General features: G+C 40.8%; 2 protein-coding genes across 4 annotated transcripts; one reads left to right on the top strand and one right to left on the bottom strand.

The window, feature by feature from the left end:
* Positions 1 to 2,236: 2,236 nt before the first annotated feature.
* On the top strand, positions 2,237 to 13,789 carry GRHPR (glyoxylate and hydroxypyruvate reductase). Its single transcript, XM_083356791.1, has 9 exons — positions 2,237 to 2,404; positions 3,962 to 4,092; positions 6,509 to 6,581; positions 7,501 to 7,617; positions 7,914 to 8,002; positions 9,240 to 9,344; positions 10,233 to 10,368; positions 12,944 to 13,074; positions 13,551 to 13,789. Exons 1-9 carry the CDS (start codon positions 2,313 to 2,315, stop codon positions 13,670 to 13,672), a joined length of 996 nt encoding a protein of 331 aa, XP_083212917.1. The 5' UTR covers positions 2,237 to 2,312; the 3' UTR covers positions 13,673 to 13,789.
* A 1,228-nt stretch (positions 13,790 to 15,017) lies between these two features.
* Positions 15,018 to 26,925, bottom strand: ZBTB5 (zinc finger and BTB domain containing 5). Of its 3 annotated transcripts, none has more exons than XM_083355132.1 (2): positions 26,760 to 26,925; positions 15,018 to 17,877 (listed from the first exon to the last, which is right to left on the bottom strand). In XM_083355132.1, the coding sequence occupies exon 2, from the start codon at positions 17,871 to 17,873 to the stop codon at positions 15,846 to 15,848; it is 2,028 nt and encodes a 675-aa protein (XP_083211258.1). In that variant the 5' UTR covers positions 17,874 to 17,877; positions 26,760 to 26,925; the 3' UTR covers positions 15,018 to 15,845. The 3 variants fall into 3 exon arrangements, with proteins under 3 accessions (XP_083211258.1, XP_083211257.1, XP_083211259.1); XM_083355131.1 differs by having other exon boundaries at positions 26,680 to 26,919; XM_083355133.1 differs by lacking the exon at positions 26,760 to 26,925 and adding an exon at positions 19,080 to 19,727.
* Between the last annotated feature and the right edge of the window lie 457 nt (positions 26,926 to 27,382).

Genomic DNA, 27,382 nt, shown 5'->3' with positions numbered 1-27,382 from the left:
CTTTTTATCCCTTTTTGTAAAACAAAGAGAGCAGATCTTTTTAGCTGCTTTTCAAAGAAGGCTGCCTATGCCCTTTTTGCCCTCTGCATTATTCTGGCAGGCCCCTTATCTAATTCTTTCTTCTTGCTTAAACTTGCTTAAATCAGTTGTTCCAATGATGGCTTGACAGAGACTGATAAAAATGTTCCCTGTCTCTGTTAAATAAAGTAATTCCCTTTATCATTCCAAACTGGCTGAATGACCTTGCAGTCCAAAGTTCCATATTTGGAGGGGATAATATTCTCATCTAAACGGGCCTTTTTTTTTTCCTTCTCTCACTTCCACTTTCCACAATACGATTTTCATTACTCTCATTTGACCTGTAGAAATAGATGGGAGGCCTAAAGCTCAAGGACCCACAATGCAGATATGGCACAGGTGTTTAGTCAGATTAGTGATGGAAAAGACCAAAATAGGTATTTCCAAACCCTACATGTTGCTGTCCATATTTTTGCTTATAAGGGGCCTAATTTAGGCAAAAGGCATGTAAAAGTCATTTTTATTATGCCTATTCCTAATCCTATTATTAAAACACAACGACATATAGTGTCTTCCCACAATATCTAATCAAGGTGTTAAAAGTGTGTGGTAGGAACCCCAAAAGGGGATCAGTTGACTCAGCTGTTGGATTACTTTTCAACTGTGATTTCTCCCTGCTAATAATAATTTGGTATTGCCTTCATATTTAAAACATATCCTTGCCACTAAGTCCTCTAGAACAGGTATGCATAGTTTACAGCATCCTGCTGGACTTTAGCCTATATCCAAATTTTGAATTCCTTCTTAATTATTAGCCCTCTTTCTCCATATACTTCATTTTGGCTTCTCAGCTTGTTAGTGAGCTTGTTGTTCCTTCATAAAGCATTCTTGTTCTATTTTTTCCCCTCTGTTTTTATGTCGTTTTGTCCAGTAACTTGTTTCTACTTTAGAAAGTTGAGCTACAGTTTGCATTTTCTCTCTGAATTCATTAAAATAAATCCAAATTTTATTTCTGGCTTTTTTTCAACTTTTTTCCATGCTAGTTATTTTGAACCCCACTTTTTTTTTTACATAATGTCTACAATGTTCAGTTCATTAACGAAGTCCTCTCTTTAATCAGAATTAGAATTTCACTTTTTGAAACATAAAAGTGTCCTTAATAGAGATCAGTCATTGCTTGGCCTGTCCAGTCTTAGCTGAATGAGTCTTCAAGCAACTACAAGACTAGTTGAATCTCATGTCCCTAGCACAGGGGTGGGCAACCTCGGCTCTTTTATGACTCATGGACTTCAATTCCCAGAATTCCTGAGCCACCTCAGGAATTCTGGGAGTTGAAGTCCATGAGTCATAAAAGAGCCGAGGTTGCCTACCCCTGCCCTAGCATGCCCCCTTTAGTATTTGGAGGCTTGATTCAGGGCTGAATCAAGAAATTCAAGGAATTCTGGGAGTTGAAGTCCACAAGTCATAAAAGGGCCAAGTTTGAAGACCCCTGAATTAGAGGGTAACGCAAAAACACAGACACGGCTAGTGTCGGGATTCTGAGCTCATCTGCGCAATCATTCCCGTTTCACCTTCCGAACTAACCTACTACCCACAAACCAAGGCTCCATGGCGCCCAATCTGATCTGCGGTTCAGTTGCTTTCTTCTTTTTCATCTGAAAATAAGGCTCATAGGCTCCTTTTAGCTCAGGGGTCTTCAAACTTGGCCCTTTTGTGACTTGTGTACTTCAACTCCCAGAATTTGTAGAGGGCGAAGGACCGTGCTTCAGAGAATGCATGATGTGCATGCAGGAAGGAAATAAAACACGATGCATAATCTTACTAAATACCTTTTAATTACAAAAATATATATTATAAAGAAGAGCTAGCTCACTACATCCTAACGTAACAGACAGTAGCAACAAAGTGAACAAAACAATAAGGAAAATAACTGTGGGAACTTCTTCTAGACATGCGCACTAAACAGACTGAAACCATAACATAGCTAGTCATATGGGAGCATGGCTGGCTGAGGAATTCTGGGAGTTGAAGTACACAAGTCACAAAAGGGCCAAGTTTGAAGACCCCTGTTTTAGCTCAACCTTCGGCCCGGGATTGCGCCGATGGGTATACCGCGCGGGGCCTCTTCCCCCTCCCCTCAAAGCGCCTGCAAGAGGAAGCATTTTTTTGACCTGGCGGGCGACGAGCACCAGGGGGCGCTGCCGGGCCAATTGCACCCGCCGGCGCGCAGGGCCAAGGGTGAAGAGGCGTCGAGGGGCGGAAGGCGCCAGCTTCACTCCTGGCGAGACGCGCCGATGAGCTCAGCGGTGCAGCAGCTCATGAAGGTGTTTGTGACTCGCAGGATCCCCCCGGCGGGGCAGGCGGTCTTGGCTCAGGCCGGCGGCGTGTGAGTGGCTCGCCTTGCTTCTTAATGCAAAGAGAGGAAGGGGCTCTCTTGATTTTTCCCGAAGGGGGTGTGTGTGCGGGTCTTATATTTCCTCCAGGATTTGATCTTTGGAAAGACCTGCGCAGGAGCGGCCATTGCGGGCGCCCTTCCCCGGTTGGATGTTCGTAGCTGAGGAGGTCGGCCGGGGGAGGGGGAGGGGGGAGAAGGGGGTCGGGAGGTCCCGGTTTTCCAGGGCTGCAAACATCTGGACGGTTAGCAGAGCCCAAACCGACTCCACTCAACCCATCGCTGACATCTGGGGACCGTCCGGAATCGTGCAGCCCGGATGCGTGTCCAAACTTTCCTTCACGTGCTTGGGGAGAGGGGCGGGGGTGACACGGTCAAAAACCTTGCTTCCCGTCAGAGCCGAGGAGTCGTTGTAACTGGTGCGGAGCAGGGCCGCGTAAAGGGCCCGCAGCTGCAATGGGCCCGTTGCCCTCCAGCGGGGCTACGAGCGCGGGGAGGGCGCGGGTTGCTGCAGGCCGAGGTTCCCGCTTTGCTGCTGCTTCCTTCTTCCCGGAGGCGGGACCGGGAGCGGGACGAGCAGGTATAACCACGAGTTCACACTGTTACGTGTTAGCCAACGGGCAGATACGGCTGAGAAGAACGTTCTCCCCAAGCTACATTTTTCCTGCTCGTTTCTCAGACGTTTCTTCTCCTTCCTCCTTCATTCTTTGGCCCCGTTTGGGGATTGTTGGGCTATGACAGGGGTAGGTAACCTCGGCTCTTTTAGGACTCATGGACTTCAACTCCCAGAATTCCTGAGTCAGCATAGCTGACTCAGGAATTCTGGGAGTTGAAGTCCATGAGTCCTAAAAGAGCTGAGGTTACCTACCCCTGGGCTATGAAGACACGGATTAGACGTCTCGTTTTTGCATCTGTCCCGTCTCAAGTGTTAATTTAGAGCAGGGTTCCAACCTTGGCTGGCTGGGGAATTCTGGGAGTTCCAAGTCCACAAGTCTTACAATTGCCCCTGATTTAGAGCAACAAGGGAGATCCACAGTTGTTCTTGCCTTCCTTCACCTGCCTAAATTCCTTAAACTAGCTTTGGCCAAGTAACTAGCTCTTGTTAAAAATTCCCACTTCTGCTGCCAAAACTGTTATCGTCCTTCACAGTTTTTGGCCAATCCAAACCGAAGGAGGTCATAAGCTCTCGGGATCCTCTGTAGTTGATCCCTGAGAGTGGAATTACTCCGTGATTGGGACTCATCGTCTAAAATGCAAAGTCCATGTTCATGTTAGCAATAACTTACTTTTTGTGAAACGTTCAACAGGGCGAGCTTTGGTTTATCAAATTTGTTAACTCATTGTGAGAAAGAATAGCTGGCTTTTCATTCTCTGACATAGGAAAACACGAGTAGCAGAATAACCCCAAAGTTAAGTAACTTTGCCCTAAATGTTTACATTTATTTTCGCAATTAATTGTCCTTGTTTTATTAAGCAATACAATTTTGCAACCTTCAGAACATTGGATCGCTGCCTGGTCTAATTTTGGTCTGCTTCTTCCTTCCCTTTTAGTTGCAGCGTCCAACAGTGGGATTCAGAGGAACCAATCCCACAGGCAGAATTGTTAGCAGGGATAGCTGGCAAAGATGGCCTCCTGTGTCTACTGTCTGACCGGATAGACAAGGAAGTCTTAGATGCAGCAGGTGGGCATGGAAAAGCTGGTGACCTGCAATATGCTCAAAAAAGGTTATGTGTATGGAGGTACTACAGGTAGTCTTCAACTTATGAACATTCATTTAGCGACCATTCCAAGTTACGATGGCACTGACAAAAGTGATTTACAACTAGTCCTTTCACTTACGCCATGGCAGCATCCTCACGGTGGCACTTGACCAGGGCTTGCATTTACAGTAGTTGCAGCATCCCAGAGTCACATGATTGCCACTTATGACCTTCCCAGCCAGCTTCCAACAAGCAAAGTCAAAGGGGAAGCCGGCAAGGAAGCTCCCAAGTCACAATCATGTGATGTGTCGCTTAATTCTATGAACACTTAACCGTGATTTTTCCGATCCCGATCGTGGTGATAAGTTGAAGGCTACCTATATAGACATTAGCTCGCTCAGTATCACCAAACTATTTACACGGCAGGGAAAAATTTATTAGATGCTTTGGTAACTTTTGAGAATAATGCCATATTTCACTCTAGGTCTAGGACAGGGGTAGGCAACCTTGGCTTTTTTATGACTCATGGACTTCAACTCCCAGAATTCCTGAGCCAGCCATGCTGAGCCATGTTGGCTCAGGAATTCTGGGAGTTGAAGTCCATGAGACATAAAAGAGCCAAGGTTGCCTACCCCTGGTCTAGGAGAACAAAATTAGTTTTCTAATTCCTTTCAGAGGAATAAAGCCTCAGATGCTTGGGATTGGATCCAGCTTCAGCTTTATTTTCCTTCCTACCTCCTTCCTTCTGTGATAGCTTGCCTCCAACCCCTCAGGATATCTGGCCAGACATTCTGGATCTGAAAAACATCCCTTGAGCCAGATGTGCTGTTAAATCCCAATTTTATGTTGCATTCATAGCTCTGTGTTTCTGTGCTGTCTGCTGAAGATGCACACTGTCTGGCCTTGGTCTTTAAGTATAATAAACCATAATGTCAAAAATTTTTAAGCCATGATTATATTCAATGCTGAATGTATAACAAATTAACCCTCTCCCGTACATGATGGTTTGTTTGCATATAAAAATCATTCTGACTTTATTTGAATACATGAGTAGCCCTTAGAGCACCTCATAACAGTCTATTCTGGAGCTGTAGATTTATGTATTAGCCTTAATGTCTGAATTAGGATTGTACACATGGAGCACAGTCTGTGTGGATTTGACTCACTTATTAGAACTGCCCAGTTTACTATTATTGACCCTTGGTAAGTATGCATGGAAGGCTCTGTTAATTTCTTTCTCTTCTCCCCCGCATACTTCCATGTGTTGTATGGATTTTGGGCAAAGGGATTTTGGATCTTCCAGCCCTGTGCAAAAGATTCCTCTTACACAGCTATCGGTTGTGCAAGTGCACAATCTTTGTGTGTTGAGTTTTACCAGCACACATTGACCTCATAATGTGGCAGTTGATTAGTGAGCTGAAAAGAAAAAGAAAGACTTGCTAAACGTTTGGTGTATTAAAACACACTGCTGTGGCAGCTTTTCAGTCTGAAAATAGAACCATGGTTTTCTGCTTCGTTAACAATATATCGTTTGGACTGCTCACTCAAAATAAATGTTTAGCTCAATTTAGATAGTTATATATTCCAGAAAGGGGCACAATGGCTCCTGGTTAAGCTGCTGAGCTTACCAGCTGGAAAGCTGACAGCCTTGGTTTGAGACCCAAGCACTACAGAACGGAGTGAGCTCCCGTTCTTTCTCCAGCTCCTGCCCAACAGTTCAAAATGACGCAAATGCAAGTAGATAAATAGGTACCATTTTGGCAGTCTGTGTGCCTTGGCGTATAGTCATGCGGTCACATGACCACGGAAATATCTTCAGACAATGCTGGCTCCCTTGACTAAGAAACAGATGAGCACACCCCCCCACCCCCCAGAGTTGGACATTACTGGACAGGGGAAACCTTTACCTTTACATATTCCAGAACATTACTGAAGGTTTGTGGTTTGCTTTGGATGCACACTAAAGGGAAAACAATCTTTTAAAAAATGTTTGTTTGAGAAATAATGGTCCTTGTGCAGTAAATAGTTGCCATTCCATAGATTGGGGTTAGTGGACTTTAATGGCTGAGCTAAGGTTTTGTTGACTGATAATGCAAATGAAGTTTGTAAACCTATTTAGATAAAAGTATGCTTCCATTCATTGGTTCTTTTGATTTTTTAAAAAATGTTCATATTAAATTTTACCCAATTTTTCTGTGTTTTATTAATGAGTAAGATAGACATCTTGTAAAACATTATTGCTGCTTGTTAACCTTTGGCAATATTATGGCAGTTGATTGGGTGGTAAGGCTAATATAAAATCAAAAGCCGTGGTGGCACAGCGGTTAGAATGCAGTATTGCAGGCTAATTCTGCCTACTGCCAGCAGTTTGATTCTCACCAGCTTCATTTTTTCCAGGGCCAAGCCTCAAAGTAATTAGTACATTGTCAGTGGGATATGACCATCTAGCTATGGATGAAATTAAAAAACGGTAAGACTTGTATAATTTAAAATTCAGCCATTCTAGATCAGAGCAGGGTTGATTAGGAGAGAATTGTAGTGGGAGGTTTAAGTGATACAGTCTGCCAATTTCTTTTCTCCACGAAAAACTGGAGTTCTTTTTCCTGGAAAAGCACCAACCGAAGTGTATATAATTTAGGCCCAACCTCTTTAAAGGAAAGGCTGCTCTTTTGTAAAGATTACTAATTGTATAATAAGATCCTTGGATGGGGCTTGGTTCAAGCAGCTTGGGTTTTAAGGTTCAAAGATTTGTGTCCTTTTTAAGAACTGCAGTTACTTGCCTCAGTGAACCTAGACTATTTCTCATTTGGGTTTTAAAGTACGATTATTTCAGAATATATTGTTGTATAAATTCATTTTTAGAAGCCAATTATGTCAAAGGGGAAGCAGAACACTTTCTTCCATTTATTATTTTCTTTATGCTACATAGACCCATCTATGGCCAGTTCACTCACACAGCTCTTTTCAGATTATATAAACTTTATAAAACAAAACATGTTGTTGGTTCTTTGTGGATTATCTTATATACAAAGGATTTATTCAAGGGATTACTTCCATTCTTTTATGAGGGAAGAGTTGCTTCCTTGACGTATGCACTATATCAGGGGTCCCCAACCATTGGTCCATGGACCGGCACTGGGCCACAGCATGTCAGAAACCAGGCTGTGCAAACAAGTGAAGCCCCATTGGCAGGATGCAGGCAGAACACGAAACCACGTCCCCTCTGGTCCGTGGAAAAACCTTTCTCCACAGAACCGGTCCTTGGTGCCCAAAAGGTTGGGGGGCGCTGCACTGTATGATTAAGGTGCTTAACTACCCTGCTTAAAAGTGCCTGCCTCAAAGAAATGGTGATGAAAATGTGAAGAACAAGTCTCTTTTTTAAATTCTAGTGGAATCCGTGTGGGGTACACACCTGATATCCTGACAGATGCCACTGCTGAGTTGACAGTTGCTTTACTCTTAGCAACATCTCGCAGGCTGCCTGAATCAGTGGTGGAAGTGAAGAAGTGAGTGTCTACAATTTTGTTTAGGGTAAAAGGTGGGGAGCATATTGTACTGGCTTGAATATTTGGAGGTGGTGGTAATCAAATACCTACCATTCTGGGATGATAATGGCTGCTGTATGTTAGCAAATTTCAGAGGGGGAGGCTGTTGGTCGAGCAACTGCCTTTAGGACAAAGGTTGAGTTTGCAACAGTTGTAAGTCTGTTGTTGGACTGCATTGGGAGAACTCTGTAACCGTAGCACTGGCATCTTGCAAGTAATTCATTAATGCCCCTTTTGCATTTCAATTTTTGTTGCAGCGGAGGCTGGACAACATGGAAGCCTCTTTGGATGTGTGGTTATGGACTTTCGGGAAGCACAGTTGGGATTATAGGGCTGGGAAGAATAGGTAATCCTTTTTTAAAAATATCTACCTTTATATGTAAATTTATTTTATATATAAAAAGATTTCCATTACGTAGGTTGGGAGAAGCAAATGGCAGCTCAACTCAAACCTCAAATCACTGCCAGTTATTGTTAACTGAATATCTACATAGCAAGCACAACACAATGGAGAGGTGTAGTTGTGCTATCTTTTCAAAATTGGAGACTTGAACTTAAAAACTGATTCAGGTTGTCAGCAACTCTAGTGCAAAGTGGACTTTCTCCTGTGGATTACTCTTTAAACAAATAGCTGTTATCCCAGAAGATACTATTTGCCTTTGGTTTTTGATTTTGTCATTGCTGTCACTCAGATCTGAGATTTTTCAAATATTGCTCTGGATAAGAATAAGAGAATACACTTTCAAATAAGTATATTTGATACAACTGACAGTACCTTGTCAAAGTAAAGCTCATTATAATGAATTGAGATTAGCAATAAAGTCTATAATACTGGCTAGCTAGCTATCACAAAGGCATTGACCAACATGAACATGACTAGCTGTGGTTTGCTATATCATCTAGCACAGAGGTCCCTGACTTTTAGGGCACCAGGGACCGGTACCATGGAGAAAGGTTTTTCCATAGACCGGAGAGCGCGTGGTCTTGTGTGCTGCCTGCATCCCACGGATGGGGCTTTGCTTATTTGTGTGGACCGGTTGTTGGCATGCTGTGGCCCAGTACCAGTCCATGGACTGGGGGTTGGGGACCCCTGTTCTAGCAGGACATCCACAGAAAAGTACTTTTCTACTCAATAGACCACTGGTTGTCTGGCCTGGGCTCCTTGTAAATCAAGGGAAAGTTAACAGTATCTTTTGCAGATGAAAATCTCAAATCCAGCGTTGCCTCTTCTGTAACCACTTTGGCTTTAGTAAAGTATACTTTTGGCTAAAGGCCAAGAGTCTTTCTTTTCTTTACTTTTTTTTCCTACTTGATCAAGTTGGGTCAGTGTAGGAGTTGCATTCATCAAACATGGCTGTGGTCCATGTCTCTAATTCTGAAATTGTTTTCCTTGTTTGGCTAATAATGCAGTCCTTTGCCTATTTGGAAGGCATCCTTGAAACTGAAATCTTAAGATCCAAGGGACACCAAATTGGGGAAGAAAAAAACTTTTGGTATATATGAATCTTTCAGAAATGACTATATGTTTCTTACAACTACCACGTCAAGAGTGAAGAGTTTTTGTATTTTCCTTCTGCTTCTAGGGCAGGCCGTAGCATATCGTCTGAAACCTTTTGGAGTCAAAAGGTTTTTGTATTCAGGTCATCACCCCAAACCTGAAGCTGCTGTGGAATTAAAAGCAGAGTTTGGTGAGAGTTGTGTTTTATTTATATGAATTTCTTTATATTTGTTTTTTGTCCACTGATTGTTGTAAACAATTTAAATAGAAAACAACTTTAATGAAACATGAGATTAAGCAAGATATACATGAAGTAATTCTTGGGATACTTGATTATACTTGTGGGGAGATTTAACAAAGTTTTTATTTTTGTATTTATGGGGGGAATTGTAAAAGTAGTAGTAGTACAGGCCTTTCCTCAGAGAGGAATATAGATTCCACCCTTAAATAATTTGATATATAAATAGGAGGAAAGTAAGAATTCATTTACTTTGATCTTTGTCAGGCTTCTCTAAAGAATGTTGAACGTGGCCCTAGGTTGGCAGAACAAACCGGGATCATTGTTGAAAAAGTATTACGTTGGATGATGGCAGATTGGGGAATTGATAAATTATCAAAATGCAGCATAAATTGGATGACGTTAGATTATTGACTCACAGCAACTCAAAACTGATCTATTAAATCATTCAAATCTAAGCGTTAATTGGATTCTTTTTAAATAATCAGGATCATTATTTTCCCCTTTTTTATTCATGTGATTGTTGGCAAATGTAAAAGATAGGGCTGCCATTATTCCTTCACATCACTGGCTAAAAACTAGTACAAGAAACTTTCTGCTTAACAATTGTTGATCTTGATTTTACCACTGAGGTGTAAAAAAAAAAAAGAAAAAGTAGTAAAAGGAAAATTGTTTAGGTTTAAATATGACATCACCCCACACCCACACACACACCTGACTCGTTGGAAAGTATCCTTGCTAAACTGACCTATTGGAAAAACGGGTGACTGAAAGCCAGCAAAAAGAAAGCTAGTCTTTTAATAATTTATATCAATCTCTTGTTCCTTTTTTTTTTACAAGTACCCCTTGACAAGCTAGCAGAGGAGTCGGACTTTGTCATTGTAACTTGTTCTTTGGTGCCTGAAACTCAAGGGATGTGCAATCGGGACTTCTTTCGTAAGATGAAGAAAACAGCAGTATTCATCAACACAAGCAGGTGAAAAAAACTATTCTTTCCTCTTCTATACCACTGAACTCACCCAGATTCACCTGTATTTTCCACAGCACACAGCTCGCCATTCTGTTCTGTACCAGCCTGCTACCGGCCCTGCAGAAAAGGCAGGGACAACCCCTTTACAAACGGCAAGAGGCTGGAATTAAGCCTGCCAAATTTATTAAGATAAAACAGAGCAAAACAAGACACCAACCATGAAACAGGAGCTATGAAACAGGAACTAATCAAGCGGTTGCCTTCAGCAAACCAGCCCTCCCACGCATTCCCCTTTTTTACAGTTCAGGGCGTGGCTTCTCTCTGCCTCCTTCCGAGGTGCCCCATTGCCTTCCTCTGTTTACTCCTGATTGACTGCCTCCTGCATCGGGCGTCCTTGAACAGGGCCAGCTGTGGGTCATCTTCATCCACGCTGTCAGGCTCACACAGCTGGGTCTCCGTGGTGACCAGGTGGGAGGGGCCCGGCTGAGGGCTCTCATCAGCAAGATCTTCAACCCCCTCAGCAAGCTCTTCAACACCCCCCCTCCTCCTCTGAGTCGTCCGACCCAACTGCCGAACCCACAGGCTGACCCTGAATCACAACACATTCTTGATTTTGCACCTGTGAGGAGAAAGCTGCCCTCTAGCCAATAATCCACTTTCAGCTAGTTGAGGAAAGCTGAGCCACGTGGAAATAGATCAGCTTTTCTCAACGGGTTGAAAACAAATGCATCTGGTGGGTGACTCATTAAATGGGTAAACTAAAGAATACCTACCTGTGTATATAAACATCCCAACAGGATATTCTACAGCTAGTTGGATAAATACTGTGTCTCTTTGAATATCCACCACTATCTATAATGCCAATATTTTAAACCATGTTGTTCCTAAAAGAGCAAACCCAGTGTCCCTGCGATTGCTACATGGGATATTCTGCATCAGTTGTTATATTATTTATAGTTATCTTAAGATTATTCTTAAAGGAATAGGTTTTTTATCAAGGTAGGAAACTATAATATGTTGGTGATCAAACCACATTAGGTACCTTATCTAAAAACTGTATGTTTTTATAATTGTATGCAACAAATATAATCATCACAAATAAAGGGAAAATGCAGAAATTGCCCAAAGAGATAACTACCAATATCCCCTGGTATCTATATGTTTGTTTAGTAGTATCTTGTATGCATTGCACCTCAAACTTATCTTCAACTGCTTAAACAACTTCATAGTTAAATTTCCATTGCTGAAGAAAATGGATTATATTTCAACCAATGTTTCAAACATTATTTCTCCATCCTTGCATTAGCTGCTACTGTTGCTGCTGCTTCTGTTTCAGGGACATGGCACTGTGTATAACGCGAGAGAAATGTACCTGTTTCCTGGATTAGAGTTCCATCTTTGTGGAGGTTACTACCACTGCTGTGATATATTTCCATGTAGTTTTACTTCTTCCTGTGTTATTAGAATGCTGTCTCGCTTAAATAATTCAAATTAAATTCTTCTTCATGCATCCATTATATTTAAGCACCATGTTGAAAATAATCAAATGCTGTTTAGCCCTCAGCTACTCCAGAAAGAAATCAACCTACTTTCCTCCGCTCAGTGTATTTAAGGTTAAAACTAGGAAGTGATTACGCCTTAGATTACACCTTCCGTTTGATCCTTAGCATCGTTTTTTGGCACTATTACTGTCCTCGATTTGAACATTGGTACTCTCTCACGCTTTCCTATATATTTGGAATTGTTTTGGATACAACCAAGCAAAACATTTTGTAAAGGTAGGAATTAATAATCCTCTTCTAATCTGCAAGTGGGCCACAGGGCGAGTGGCTAAAGATATAATCACTGGAATTAGCAGGACAAGTTTTAGAAATGTTATTTTCTGTTTTGGAGGCTTTGAAAGGGGCGTTTCACGAGCACCAAATCTTGCAATATGTTGGGATATACTTCTTGTACTTTAAGCATCTCCAAACATGAAAAAGCAGTATGATGGGGGGGGGGGAAGATTTAAGGAATGATAGGGAGCCTTATGTTTTTAAAAAAGTGCAAGATTGTTTGTCACACCTGCTATGAGAGCTACAAGTAACGAACTTTTTGCGGCCTGAAGGTTGCTCACTTCTAAGATAAACGTATGCATTGACCGTATGATCAAGCAAACTGGTGACAATTGCTGACTGGGAATTATGGAAACGGAAGTCCATTATATCTGGAAGACATCTAAGGCAGGCTGTGCTAAAATGGAAAAATACCTTAGTGTTATTTATGAATTGCCAAAATCTGCAAAGGGACAAAATAAGGAATTTTGTTATAAAATATTTCCATGGGACATAACAACATGGTGGAGTGGTTAAGGCATCAAAAACTAGACAACAGTTCTAGTCCCACTTTGGGCACAAAGTCAGTTGGATAGCCTTGAGCTAGTCACTTCCTCACAGCCCTAGGAAAGTGGCCATGTCAAACTACTCCTGAAAAATCTTGCTAAGACTACCAGAGGAACTTGTTTGGTCTCCAAGAATCGGACATGACTGAATAAAAAAAGAAATATATATAAATCCCATCTCTCTTATTGTGCTTTATCCAGGGGGGCAGTAGTCAATCAGGATGATCTTTATGAAGCTTTAGTGAATGGGCAAATTGCCGCAGCTGGTTTAGATGTTACAACCCCAGAACCTCTACCAACAGACAACCAACTTCTTTCTCTCAAAAATTGTGGTAAGATGATCTGATTTGCATTGCTACTTTCTGTAGTTTTTTCATTCACTTTGATCAGTTTGCAGATGGGGACCTGTGGTTTTGAAAAGATGCATAGTTGAGCAGATTTTTGCAATTTTAAGGGCTAGAATCCTGTTGGATTAACATAAAAGATCTGTTAAATAATTCTACATCCCTAATCCTATACTCTTTTGTCATTGTCTATGCTTCCTCACAGTTACAGCATAAGCCAAGTATTTCCCAAGGTATCAGAGCTCGAGGAAAAGAACCGAAACAGAGATTCATTCACTCTGCTTTTCTCACAATGAATCACTAACTTCTCTCAGTTTGGCACACTTAAACTGTGGCTAAGCTGACATTGCAATTAAAAGGCACTGTTTTCATAAACTAATATAATGAAGGGTTAAATGTTTTTACACTTTATACGTAGCATGTACTAATAATACCTTTTTTTCCCTCTTTCACACCTTAAACAGTAATCTTGCCTCATATTGGAAGTGCCACTTATTCAACAAGGAATACAATGTCAGTGCTGGCCGCTAACAATCTTTTGGCTGGCTTGAAAGGAGAAAATATGCCAAGTGAACTAAGACTATGAGAAGCTAGTCTATTCAAGCTAATATAAAGGGGTTTTTAAATGTGGTGGATTTAACTTTTTGTCCCCAGTCAATTCTGATTGGGCTTGTTGCCTTTCAAATAAAATAAGAGCACATAAATCATGGTTTCTTGTGTCATAACATTTTAAAAGCAATATGCTAAAACTTTCAAAAACTCATGAAAAGCTATGTATTATGGTTTGCATATGCCTCTACAGTGGTCCAGTTAACAGAGCACAGGTAAGGAAGCAAACTTAAGAATTCCTTTTGTCAATTATTTCAACATATGCATTTAAGTAGAGACTTGCAAATTGCTGCCAGATGTCACTGTAAAACCCTGTAAAGAAAACCCTTTTAGAATTTTGCAAAAAAACCTATTAGTGTTTCCATTTCTTTTTCATGTGATCTGCATAGATTATAATAAACTAGAACTTTATACCAGGGGTCTTCAAACCTGGCCCTTTTATGACTTGTGGACTTCAACTCCCAGAATTCCTGAACCAGCCATGCTGACTGAGGAATTCTGGGAGTTGAAGTCCACAGGTCATAAAAGGGCCAAGTTTGAAGACCCCTGCTTTATACAGTCCCTTGATTTCCTCACAGCTATATCCACAATCTCAGCCACATTAAAATGTATGAGGTACATTAAGGATTGCAGAGCTAGCCTAAAACCCAGAGACTGTATAGTTATAGCTAACCCATTTAGTAATAGAAATTATTGGTGAAAAGAGATGTATTACAATTTGATTATAGAATGATAAAAAATGTTTAAAAAAAACAAAAAACTACCACCTTCATCTTGTGGTTGAAAACACCCAGATAGAAACTGAGGGAGCTTGAGTTCTAATCCTACCTTTGGCATGAAAGCAGGCTGGGTGTCTTTTAGGGTAGCCACTCTTCCTTGGCCCAGCCCACTTCACGGGTTGGTTGCTGTGGGGAAAATATGAGGAAGAAGTAACAGGTATTTTACCACTTAACGAGTTATAGAAGTGATATTTTTTAAAAATGAAAACATGGTGCAGAACTCTGGAATATTCTAAAATGTGCATAAACTTGGATACACAGAAAAACTTCTGTTTAAATGGGAGGCCCTGGCACTCAATCTAACTGCCATGATAAATGCCAAGTAGTTTTTTCTTGAACTGCCAATGCAAAGTAAATCCCATTATCATAGATACAAGGACAATATTCTTAAGAGACCCACTCAGCTTTAAATATAAAGCAATAAAGAGAAGGAAAATTTTGGAAGCATTAAGGAGAAATTTCTAAAGGAATCCCTAATCACAACGAAACATTATTTTTAACTTCCCAAAATGAAAATTATTTAAAATAACAACAGTAGACAAATAAGACATATGCTGAATTTTAACACATTGAATACAAATTGATTAGAAACACTATCAAGGATAATACATAAACACTTCACTTTCTAGTACAAGATTTTACAAAAGGAAAACTATGAAACACCTAGATTTTGCAGTATTCAAAAGTGTATATACACACACACATATATCAGACAGTCTAAAACTTACTTGCATTGTATTCAAGGTAAGCACCTTCATTACAGTGTATGTTACTGCAAAACCCAAAAATACATTCAGGCCCCTAAAACTATGTTAAAACTATCACACACTTTAAAAGCACTTTGAGGTGCAAAGATGGTTTCATCTTCCAAGATATGTAATCTTTCACAACAGAGCTTGTTAGGTTGTACACACACACACTAAGCGACCTATTGTACAGATAAATGTTTTCACATCATTAAAAAAAACGCCATTAAAAAGTTTGCCCTTCATCTTATAACAATACTAGCTAATTATGTATTAGCTGTACAAGTAGGTTTTATTCTTTCAGACCATCCAATCCGAAAGAATTTAACAATTCCAATGTGTACAGCCCATCCTAAATATGCGTACTTGGAAATAAACCCCAGGACATTCAAAGGGGCTTTCTCCCAAGGATTGCAATCTTTTTATTTTGTGACAGAACTGGTTAATTTCAAAGCGCTTTTAAAAAGTTGTTTAAGCCTCACAACACCCCTGTGAGGTAGGTATGGTACAAGTATTAAAAAGAATCAAGCCTTTTTTTAATGTGTGTGGCAAAATCACACTGTGTTTGCCTCTTGCACTCCACGCATTCCTAAAATTATTGGCAACATGGGAGAGAGGAAAAGAGTCAAAGCAAAGTGCTGGGTAAATTGCTGCTCTGCCAGCGAAGACAAGTAGTTTTGGAATGTTTATACAGATGGCTCGACTGACTGAACCTCTTGCCACACTTTAAACAGGCATATGGTTTCTCCCCAGTATGTACGCGAATGTGCTTCTTGCAGTCTGTTAGGGTCAGAAAAGTCTTGCAGCAAATTTTGCAGGCATATTTGCGAGCGCCTTCTACTACCAGGACATTGTGTTCAGATAAGGCCTTTTTACATTTTGAAAGAACGTCAGCAGAGGCTCTGGTCAGCTGTGGTGGGCCAGGTTGGGAAGAATGCCCGTTTTCAAAAGAGGAAGTAGCCCCGTTCATTATCAACTGAGAATTTGGAGCATTGTCTGGCATTTGAGAGCTCCGAACAGAAGTCACAACAGGCATTTTGGGAGCTATGCGACGATACCCAGGAAAGTTGTTGGCGCCACCCCTTGAGCTCATTACCGCCCGGGATAAAGAATGCAATCCGAGGCCAGATCTTGGAAACTCCATCCCAAATTGCTCTGCTGTGCGGTAGCCAGAGGTTTGTACACAAGGAAGGCTCATGACATCCTGCATAGGCCTGACAAAATGTGAGTCTGTGCTCTCATTAAAAGGATTCTCTACATGAGAAACAGAAGCTGAAGAATGACTATTAGCAGGCCCAGATTCTGGGCTAATTAAATAAGAGGCATCACCATCCATTCTGCAGTCACTTGTTGTATTTGGAATGTTGTCCTCGTGATTCTGGCTGGCAACAAAACTACTGGCTCGGCTTTTATTCAGAAAGTTTGAAATACTAAAAGTGGACTTGTGTTCTAGGTTATTTCCTACCTCCATAATATGAATGTCCCCGACTCTATCAGTACTAGACTGTGGGTCAGAAAAACTACGATCGCTGCTTTCAGGGCTCAGTTCTATTTTTTCAGCATTTACTCCTCCACCTTCCACTTCAACGGATTCACTTCCCTCTGCTTGGGAAGTGACATCACTCACTTCATCCTGGGGCTCTGGAGAACTCAAAGGTTCAGATTTCACCACTACTCTCATGTGTTCTTTTTCACTTAGTCCAACCTCAGGATTCTCACACTGAAAATTGTTCTTTTGGGAAGCGGTATCTTGATCAAAACTAGTTTCAACTTGAGTTGCCTGTGATGCCATAGACATTTGAGAAATAGTTCCCCCACTGTTGTCAGACTGGCTGGGCACTTGAGCATCTTCCTGGGCACCAAAGGATTGATCGAACATAACAGTATTATCTTCCTGGTTATCACTCACACCATCAGTCTTGGAATTGTCCACAATTTTCAAGGAGTCTGGGGAAAAAAATTCATCTCGTGAATGAACCACAGTCTGTGCACTTTCAGGAGTAACATCTGACATGATAGAATCATCCATGGAGGGCCTAATGCGTTGTCTAGCCTTTTCTTCAAAAGATTGCTTACGTTTGTGGAGACGCCGTATTGGAAAAGCATTTCGTTGTTCAATGTTGCTTCTGACCGACGAGCTCATAGAATTTGTCTGTTCTTCTGTGCTTTGTGTAGAATTTAATGCAGAGCTCACTATACTTAACCCAAGTTGCTGAAGCATGAAAGACCGCTGCATGCGTGCATTCTGCTCTTGAACTCTATCACTTGGTGGAGACATTGGTAATGTCCTTGTAGTGAGATAGTGTTTGCATGCTTTTACCACAGAGTTCAAATGGAGGTGAGAAGCTGCTAGCAACACATCCATAACATTGCTCTCTCCAAGCATGAGTGTAGAGGTGTACATCATATCAATGAGAGCAGCAAAAGCTTCAGCCGTCACTACTTCACTGTCTAACTGGATCATATTCATAGTCTGATCTCCTTCTGCTACAGTGAAGAGAGCTCGGAAGTGTGTGCTGCATGCTGCCAAGACAGAACGGTGGGCTTTGAAGTGCCTATTTCCAACCACAATGACACAATCACAAAGTTGACCATGAAGCCGCTGATAGTTCAACTGCTGGAAGATTTGCTCAAAGTGCCCTGGAAAATCCATGATCCTACAAAAGAAAATAAAACATGCTTTAAAAAAAGTAATAATATAAACATCTTGGTATTTTATCCCCCCAATTAAAAAAATGAAGATTTAAAAACAAAAAGGATTCTATTATACTACAATTTCCAAAACTTTTCAGTCTGGGAATAACTTTGGAATTACTCTCACAAAATACTTGCTACAATGGTGCGCTAAATAAAAGGAACTCACTTATCAGAAGGCAAACTGGCAAGATTATTCATCAGCACTAAAAGCATCCCCAAATGTTGCCTATCCTCTTTTAACATAACTTGTTTTTTAGTAAATGGACTCAAAGAAAGCTCTATATTACAGACATCAATTATTTTTGGTTTTAAGATCTCAAATTCTAAATGAAACTTAGAATCATTTTTTGATGATACTGGTATCCTACAGCACAATAACTTCTCATTTATTAAACATATTGCACTGTCAATTATGAAAGTTTCTTTGATAATATAGGTAGACCTTGCCTACTGCGATATCTTAGTTACCACTTACTTGTACAGCAAGGATTCAGTTACGGTGGTATTGGAAAAATAACTTTGCCACCAAGACATGCATTTATGACCTGCACAGCATCTTTCAATCACATAATTGACATTACAGTCAGTATACATTGTTCTGTGCCTGATCATATTTTTTTTGCCCTCGTTTTGCTCTTCACAGAGTAGAGAGGCAATCTTTTGGTAATTTCTTCTGTGCTAATCCTTTCTTTTCCCTCCCCTCCACCAGAGTTAAGAAATTGGAGAGGAAGGAATTATAAGAGAGCAAGCAGGCTGTGTGCTTGCTTACTCTCTTGTAATCTCTTCCTCTTCAATGTATGTAAACACAAGCAATTCCTTTCTTGATAATTATCCCAGCGCTGGGTAAGCATTTCAAAGGCAGGAGAGTAAGGAAAAGGAAAACAGTTACAGTCACTTGATTTCCCACTTAGCGACTGCATCATTTAGCAACCAAGTTGCTGGTCACAACTGTAGTCACTAAAAAGGGCTACCTTGCAAAGCAATAAAGAGTTAGGTGGGGCCATGGACATGAATGTGTTCCAGGAGTGGGGCACTTAGAATATTAGTGTTCAGAAAGATCATTTTGGAAACTTAAAATAAACATAGGAATAAGAATGAACTAATTTTTGGTCTATATAAATGAAACGCATAATATGATTTCACTAAACCAGAGGTGCCCAACCTCTTGGGCACCAGAGACCGGTTCCATGGAGAGAGAGGTTTTTCCGCGGACCAGAGGGGGCGTGGTTTTGTGTACTGCCTACATCCCACGGATAGGGCTTTGCTTGTTTGTGCGGACCTTTTGCTGTCATGCCCCGGTCCACGGACCAGGAGTTGGGGACCCCTGCACTAAACAATACTTAATATATGACATGGAATATTAAAGAGAATTGGTTAGATAAAATATCACTGCAAAGGAAAAATTCTATTTGGAACCAGAAAAGAAGCCATTATAGTTTGTTGCAATAAAAACAACACATAGTGTTCTGACACTTTGAAGATTAACAAACATATTACAAATGGGACACTGGAAAGGTCTCTGGATTGTATAGGTGATTAATTACAAAATAGTTATATATACAAGCAGCCCCCAACCATTTGGGCACCAGGAACTGGTTCACTGGAGAAAGGTTTTTCTGCAGACCGGAGGGGGCGTGGTTTTGCATGCTGCCTGCATTCCGCAGATGGGGTTTCAATTGTTTGTGCAGGCTGGTTGCTAGCATGCCGCATACCCATGCTGGTTCAGGGACCGGGGGCTTGGGGACCCCTGATATACACAACAAGAAACAAACAATCTCTCTGACTTGTCCTCAAGACAAAAAGTAATATTTCTTGAACTGTCTGATAAGTATTATTTAGATATCATATTCCTTGTGTTTTTTTCCTTTGTGGCTTAACAATGCACTATAGATGCTAATAATCAATAGGTAAAGGTAAAGATTCTCCTGCACATGCGTGCTAGTTGTTTCTGACTCTAGGGGCCGGTGCTCATCTCCGTTTCAAAGCCAAAGAGCCAGCGCTTGTCCGAGGACGTCTCCGTGGTCATGTGGCCGGCATGACTAGACGCCAAAAATGCACGGAACGCTGTTACCTTCCCACCGTAGTGGATCCCTATTTTTCTACTTGCATTTTTACGTGCTTTCAAACTGCTAGGTTGGCAGAAGCTTGGACGAGTAACAGGTGCTCACTCTGTTTATGTGGCACTTGGGATTTGACCCGCCAAACTGCCAACCTTCTGATCGACAAGCTCAGCATCCTAACCCACTGCGTCCCTTAATAATCAATAATCTACTGTTAATTAAGATATTATCGGGGTTATTGACCTTTTGTATTGGGAAAAGAAAACCAGATGAAATCCTTAAATAGAGAAAGGATATTGCAGGAATCTTAAATAAAAGGGAAGATTGATGACAGTTTGACAAGCCAATAAAATGTTATTGTTTCAGACAAAAAATGTTATTGTTTCAGACAAAAATCTGGATTCCAAGCATTCTTCAAGCACTGCCTGATAATCTATATATCATAAATCTATAAGGTAAGTGTGTACTGTAGGATGAAATATAACCTGCAACCTACAACCAGTCATTTAATGATGGGTTTGGAAAGGTGTGTTAAGGCCTGTAAAACACCTCCAGCCACCATAAAATGTTGCCCTTCCCCACAGTTACATGACTCCATTTTGGGAAGCTCAGTAACAAGCTCAACAACTGGTTGCAGTGTCCTGCGGCCACATGTGACCATTTGCAATGTTTTTCTGGCCTCTGGGGAGAATGGCTTCACACACTTATGACCTCAAGATTCATTTAACAACTGCATGATTTAGGCTTACAACTGTGTGATTTGCTTAATGACCACCATAAAAATGGTCATAAAATTAGATCCAGTCATGTGAGTGCTTCAACCAAAATTCCAGTTCCAATTTCAGTCAAGGATGACCTTTACTTCCAGTTTCTAGTTTTTCCATGTCATGAATTTATTAGTAGTAACAATGAATGATACAAATTGCAAATACAACATTAACCTTGTAGGTTTTTCCCAATTAAAACAATAGAAAATAAATTGTGCTGTTCAATTTTCAAGTATTATATAGAAGCAAACGATTTTGAGAGCCAATTTGGTACAGTGATTAAGGAACCAGCACAAAAACGGGGGGGGGGGGGGAGACTGTGAGTTGTAATCTTGCCTTAGATAAAAAAAAAGTCTACTGGGTGACCTTGGTCAGTCATTTTCTCTCAGCCCTAGAAAAGAGGCAATGACAAACCACTTCTGAAAAACTTTGCCAAGGAAACTTCAGGCAGACACTGAAAATTGGACAGAACTGAATGGAAGGGAAAACAAATGAAGTACACTTCTACATAATATAGCAGTTAAATTACATTTAGTGAACCTTTTCCCTCAAATAATTCAGACACTGTTGGGACAAAAATGAATAGAACCATTTTTAAAGCTTGGTTTACTAGAAAATATCTTTATCTAAACAGTTATCTAAACATTTTCTAATGCAAGATGAAACACCTTTTATGCGAATTAGTCTATTTTAAATAGGAAAATTTGCCAAAGGAGAATACCATTCTTAAAAAATATCCCTACTAGCACAAGTCCATAAAAACCCTGGGTTAATGAAAATACAATCTAGTCCTTGGGCTAGACTCTCACTGCTTATTAATAAAAAATAAAACTTCCAAGACAAATATGAGATTCTTTTATGGAAAGAGAGAAACTATAATTTAGTACCATTTTGCCATTTTTCCCAGCTACTGATCTGCCAGTGGCACAGAGAATTCACTGAATTAGAAATATGGCATACTATTTGTTATCTCCTACAGCAAGAAAAATGGCAGAGCTAAAACTTGATCTATAGTCTTCTGGCTTCTACTACAGCACAATAGTAACATTTTGGAACTAGGGTCAAGTATGACAAAAATAGTTTAATTATGCAGCTCACACTTTTTATAAATAAAGCTCTTATTTAGTCTCAAACATGTCCATTTAAAGCCATCAATCAAACTAAAACAATTTTAGCTTGAAGCTTTGGAGAACCCTTGCTTTTTCAAATACCGAACTCAGCAAGCTAGACTAAAGTTCTGGCTCTTTTTAAGGCAGTTGTATTTGTAGTTATTTATATTTTACAGTCAAGTTCTGGTATACATAACTAGCATCTTATTCAGTGTTTTGTGAGGATACACAGATATATCTCTTGATTAATGAGCATTAAAATCAAGTTCTTAAAATAATTTTGGTCTTCTCTCAAGTCAATGTATGTCAAGGTACAAAAATAGAGCAAGTCCATACTTTTGCAGTTGCCACAAACTGTTGTGTTTTGGATGCTACTGAAACCAGGAACAGAAATCTGGGGTTTTTTTTGTTTTTTTAAAAAAAGACATATTCCCTTTAGTATATTAAAGAACTGAATATATCTTATTCATTTCAATGTTCTTCCTGGCCCACCAAGTATCTTATAATCTGTACAGAACTTATTTGCAATTTCCACTGCTATATTCATTTTGGGTTCTCCCTCTTTTATCCGTCTTAGCAGCTTTGAACTGATTATTTGCAGAGGATTATTCCCATTGCTCTCTTAGTTTGAGCTTTTTCATTTGTTTTTCTCTTCTCCCTCCTTTTCTATTATTGGACTACATACCACTGTATAAAATTAGACAAAGGACCATAGATGGCTCATGATGTAATAAGCACTAGAAATTCAAATTATTAAATATACTCAGTGAATACAGTTAAGTAGCTAAGACAGATAACAGATTTGTTCATGACTTTCAAAAATGCAAAGGCTCATTAACAAAAACCAGAAAAGCAATATTTAGTCTCTTATTTTATATACATATATAAAATGTAAGGTATTTTTATTTATAATATTTGATTGACTCACTTAGAATTAAATAATATTTAAAACTTAATAATTTGCTGCTCCATATTTTTAAAGAAGTGAATACCAAGAGATTGGAATGACTCCGTTTCAAGACACTGAGGATCATAGGGCTGATTCTTCTACTTTATAGGGACTTTCTTCAGCTGGAGCTGCATGAAATACTTAACAAGCTATGTTTGAGCTGGCTAATAAGAAGCTCCTCCGTTTCTGGAATTTAACAAATGTAAAGGACAACCAAACCCATTTGTTTATCTGTTATCTTAAATAGGGAATTTTGGTGAGTATGGCAATGTTTCTTGCCTATTGTAGGCTATACTTGCAAAAAAAATGTTAAATACAAAGGGATAGAGCAGGTAGATCAAAAAATTGAAGAGGAGTGCCATTCTAAATAGCCTGATATAAGGTTTTGTACTGCATTTGGGGGGGAAAATAGAAATTACTTCCTAGTTGAAGAGAAGATTTTTTTACCAGTAGTTTGGTCTGTAGCAAAATTAACAAGATGCATAAAGGTAGCCTAGGTGAGAAACCTGCTCTTATCAGGATGGGCTTCTTAAAAGGTGTTGGTTTTAGGGGGATTATATCATTAATGAAATTATTTTAAATAAAATAGATTTCCATCACAAACATGCTAAATCCGTATCTAATTAATTGTAGAATTTTTTCACACACATGAAAGCCCTATTTCCAATAATAGCCAGCCAGGTATCTTCAAGAGCCACTTCAAAATACTTTGCTATAATACGTCATTCCTCATTTCCCATGTGCTATTGGCAGTGACGGCAAAAGATGCAAAATCAATACAACCATAAGCTCTTTTGCTGATATGATCTTTTATTTGGGGGGGAGGGGTTGTGCAAAAAGATTCAATATTCAGGACTAGGAAGCTGGATGCATTTTCTTTGGCTTCTACTGCATATTTATCTAATATGTTATCTAAATGCTATAAATATTTTAATAAGTAACCTGCCACAAATATAGGACCATTCCTTTTTCTTATATACAGTCTTAATGTCTATTTGAGATAGAATAATTTAAGATGGTTATATGACTGTGGTGCTCAGACGTTTCTTGAAAAGGTTAATACTGTTTTCAATCTGATTTTGATGTTGCAGCTCTAACGCAAAACAGGATAAGGAGCAAGTAATTATGGTTTCACGGTCCTATTTAGGCACCTCTAACTTTCAGAAAGGGATGCTTTTTAATATCCTTCCAAGTGTATATTTTACTTCATTAACAATTCAACAGTTTCAAAGATTTACAAAACTATGTCTTCATGGATAACTGCTTCTTATCATGTGCTATATATATAATTATTACTCTATTATGATCTCAGAAAAATATGAACAATGGAAAATATTTAATTGCATTTGCCTAAATATAGTAAAATCTACCTCCCAAAACATATTTTTATCCCACAAAAAAGTAATATATAATTTATTACCATATAGAAATCCTACCAAAACATGTTTTTCAAAATTAATATAAACTATTGCTTTTTACTATACTTAATTATTCTGAGGGACAAAATAGAATTTAAGCATGTTTTTTGTGGACTTCTAATCCTTTAAATGAAAGATCGCTGGTATAACCACAAGCACATGAAGATAGGGAGAAGAAAGATTTCTGTCTGAAACTCCAAACAGTTGTTGTCTATTGGTATAAACAACTTTGGTCTAATTAATACAATTATACAAACCAATAGGCTAATCTAACTGAAGGCTGTTTATTTTCCTGTCACTTTATTTTCAAGTGTTATTACTATCTAATCATAATATGAATATAGCAGGAAAAAATGCACCACATAATTCTGAAAGGTTTTTTTTTAGATGGCCAACTTTAACAGCAGTTGGTCAGTGTATTTTTCAAAAAAAAAAAAAAAAAAAACACAAATATTAACACATTTAGCTTTCCCTTTCAGTTATCTGTGTATTTGGGGTTATCACAACAAGCTGCTTAGCACCATGCAGCACACCCAACTGAAAAGAGGCAGACATGGAGACTTCTAAACTACATTTTAGAATTTTGTTTTATTAGACAAAAACTGTGGGCATGGCAATGGTAGCATCATTTATACCCATTCATTCCCCATCTTTCACAAATATAAGATCCGAGTGAGAAGTTATCTCAACAAGTAAATTAATTTGAATATCCAGAACTGTAACTGATAATCCTTGTGAACCGCCCTGAGTCCTACGGGAGAAGGGCGGTATATAAGTTTAATAAATATAATATAATATAATCACCCTGAACTAGACTGACTTGTTGGTATTTTTACATAGAACCAAATCAAATCTCAATAAACAATAAAAACACCATCTAATGAATGCCATACATGCTGTTTATATTCCTAGTAAGAGATAACATGCAAGATACCTGTTCACTGACAGACATCACTTTTCTCTCCCTCCCCCAGCTTCCTACAAATCTTCTAAATTTGCCTTGGAGGCCTAGGGGGGGTCATTCAGAGCAGATTTGAAGGCAAGGAAGCTGCAAAAGGCAAAACAGCCAAACCTACCTACTGGGAAAATATGGTGATACAGTACAGAACCTAACCCACAACATTCAAAATAACGTTAACCCGTATATTTATTCTAGAAGTCCCAACAAACCCACACACACACACACACACACACAAATCCCGTCAAATATATCCGCCTTTGAATCCAGAATACCATGGAAATTAATCTCTACTGTTGGATAGGTTCCTATAGGAAGAATAGCTTTAGAGCAGGGGTCTTCAAACTTGGCCCTTTTATGACTTGTGGACTTCAACTCCCAGAATTCCTCAGCCAGGCACGCTGGCTGAGGAATTCTGGGAGTTGAAGTCCACAAGTCATAAAAGGGCCAAGTTTGAAGACCCCTGCTTTAGAGTTTCAAGGAGACAGACAAGATAGGGGGGGGGGGAGAAAGATACCCAAGTTCAGCTTTCAAGTACCTGGACTTTTTTTCCTACCCCAGGAAAGGCCCAAACCAAATTCAACTTTGCAACCAAAAAACAGATATTCGGAAGGGTCAAGAGCAAAAGTTCACACACACACACACACACACACCGAAAGTGGGGCTCTTCAGCACCCAACAGAAGTTTCCAACTGGCCGAGCAAAACAGCGCCCTTTGGAAACCCGCTTCTTGTGGGGGGGGGGGGGAAAGGGAGAGGGGAGAAAAAAAGAGACCTCCATGACCCCTTTTCAGACCACCAGAGTCATCAGGGGAGGCCCCACTCTGGCTTCCCCCAAAGGAAGAGGCCAATAAGGTCCGTGGACGGCAAGCGAGCACGCACCCCCCCCCCCTCCCCACTTCAGGCCCGGCGATGCCCCTCCTCAGGCCACTCACCAATCCATGCCCCGCCCTCGCCGGGAACCCAGGAAGGGGGGAAGGGGGCGTGGCGGCGGCGGCGGCAGCAGCACCCTCGCGCTCTCTTTTGCGTTGACAGCCTCGTCAACGTCTGCGAGAGATTCAGGCCGCCCCCTCGGACCACCAAGGAGCATGCGTACCTCACCCTTGAAGTCTCTCTCTCTCTCCCCCCCCCCCCAACCCCCGACGAGTAGAGAGAGCGGGCCACACTGGGAAGAATGAGGCGACCGACACCCTCCACCACCACCACCACCACCACCCTCTCCACCAATCACCCGGCGAGCGCGCGCTCTCGGAATGCCTCCGCGCGCGGATCACGACCCGCTCCTCCGCTCGAGCCCAAAGCGGAGAAGGGCGCTCTCTCTCGAGATCTCAGCGAAGCCCACTTCCCTCCCTCCCTCCCCCCCCACCCCCACCCCTCCAACCGCCACACGCATCCTCTTGCCTTCCACTGCCCCTAACGCGCCCCTCGCAGCCAATCGCAGCGCAGCGCGCCCGCTGCCGTCCGTCACGCCCCTTCCTCGCGCGCGCCCCACACATCCTCACTCGCGTGTCATTGCCCAATCACAGTTCAGCGCGCGCCCAATATTTGGTCGTTCTTTAAACTGTCCCGTTTACGGCCTCACCTGCGCGGGAAAAAAATAATAAGGCGACGATCGTCCCCTCCCGTCCCGAACTCCGTATCTCCGGGAGGGAGGGGCACCCGTTGTTCTCTACTCTGGTGGCGTCCGTTTGTCCTTCCTTCCGTTCCTTAGGGGGGCGGACTCGCTGCCAGTCTCCGCCTTTCCCCCCCCCCCCAAACTGTGGCGGTACTCCCGACGGAAGTGACGTCACCCAAGCGGTCGCCCACTCGCTGCTCGCAAAATCCGCCGGAGACGCTGGGATTTCAGCAACCGGAGGAGGACGCTCGGCGCGCGTTCGGTCCTTGGCCAATGCAGAAGCCGGGATGGCTGCATAGAAAAGCTTCTTGGTAGTTGCAGATGGAAAATCTATAAATGACTTAGCGCTAAACCAGAAATTTCAAGAGACGTGCACCGTTCCGTGTGTTTTCCTACATTGGGAATATGCTGTTAGGAGAAAAAGTAGGAACAACAAAGAATTCTCCCAAATGCTTTCGCATATGTATTTTATAAAACCCAATGCATATTTGAGGCGGGCCATAAATTTCTTTATCCAAAGAATACATAAAAATGCTGCATGATATAAAAGTGAGGTAGGACATAAAAGTGAGACATAAAGAAAATGCGTG

The sequence above is a fragment of the Vipera ursinii genome, assembly GCF_947247035.1.
Source record: "Vipera ursinii genome assembly, chromosome: 2".
NCBI classification, from domain to species: Eukaryota; Metazoa; Chordata; class Lepidosauria; order Squamata; family Viperidae; genus Vipera; species Vipera ursinii.
This window is presented reverse-complemented; position numbering and strand designations above follow the sequence as displayed.

What these genes read in the sequence shown, in the direction of transcription:
- GRHPR (XM_083356791.1), top strand. Translation starts at nt 2,313, where the DNA reads ATGAGCTCAGCGGTGCAGCAGCTCATGAAGGTGTTTGTGACTCGCAGG. An exon ending in GGAAGTCTTAGATGCAGCAG is followed by an intron (nt 4,093 to 6,508) that starts GTGGGCATGGAA and finishes CATTTTTTCCAG; the next exon opens with GGCCAAGCCTCAAAGTAATT. An exon ending in GGAATTAAAAGCAGAGTTTG is followed by an intron (nt 9,345 to 10,232) that starts GTGAGAGTTGTG and finishes TTTTTTTACAAG; the next exon opens with TACCCCTTGACAAGCTAGCA.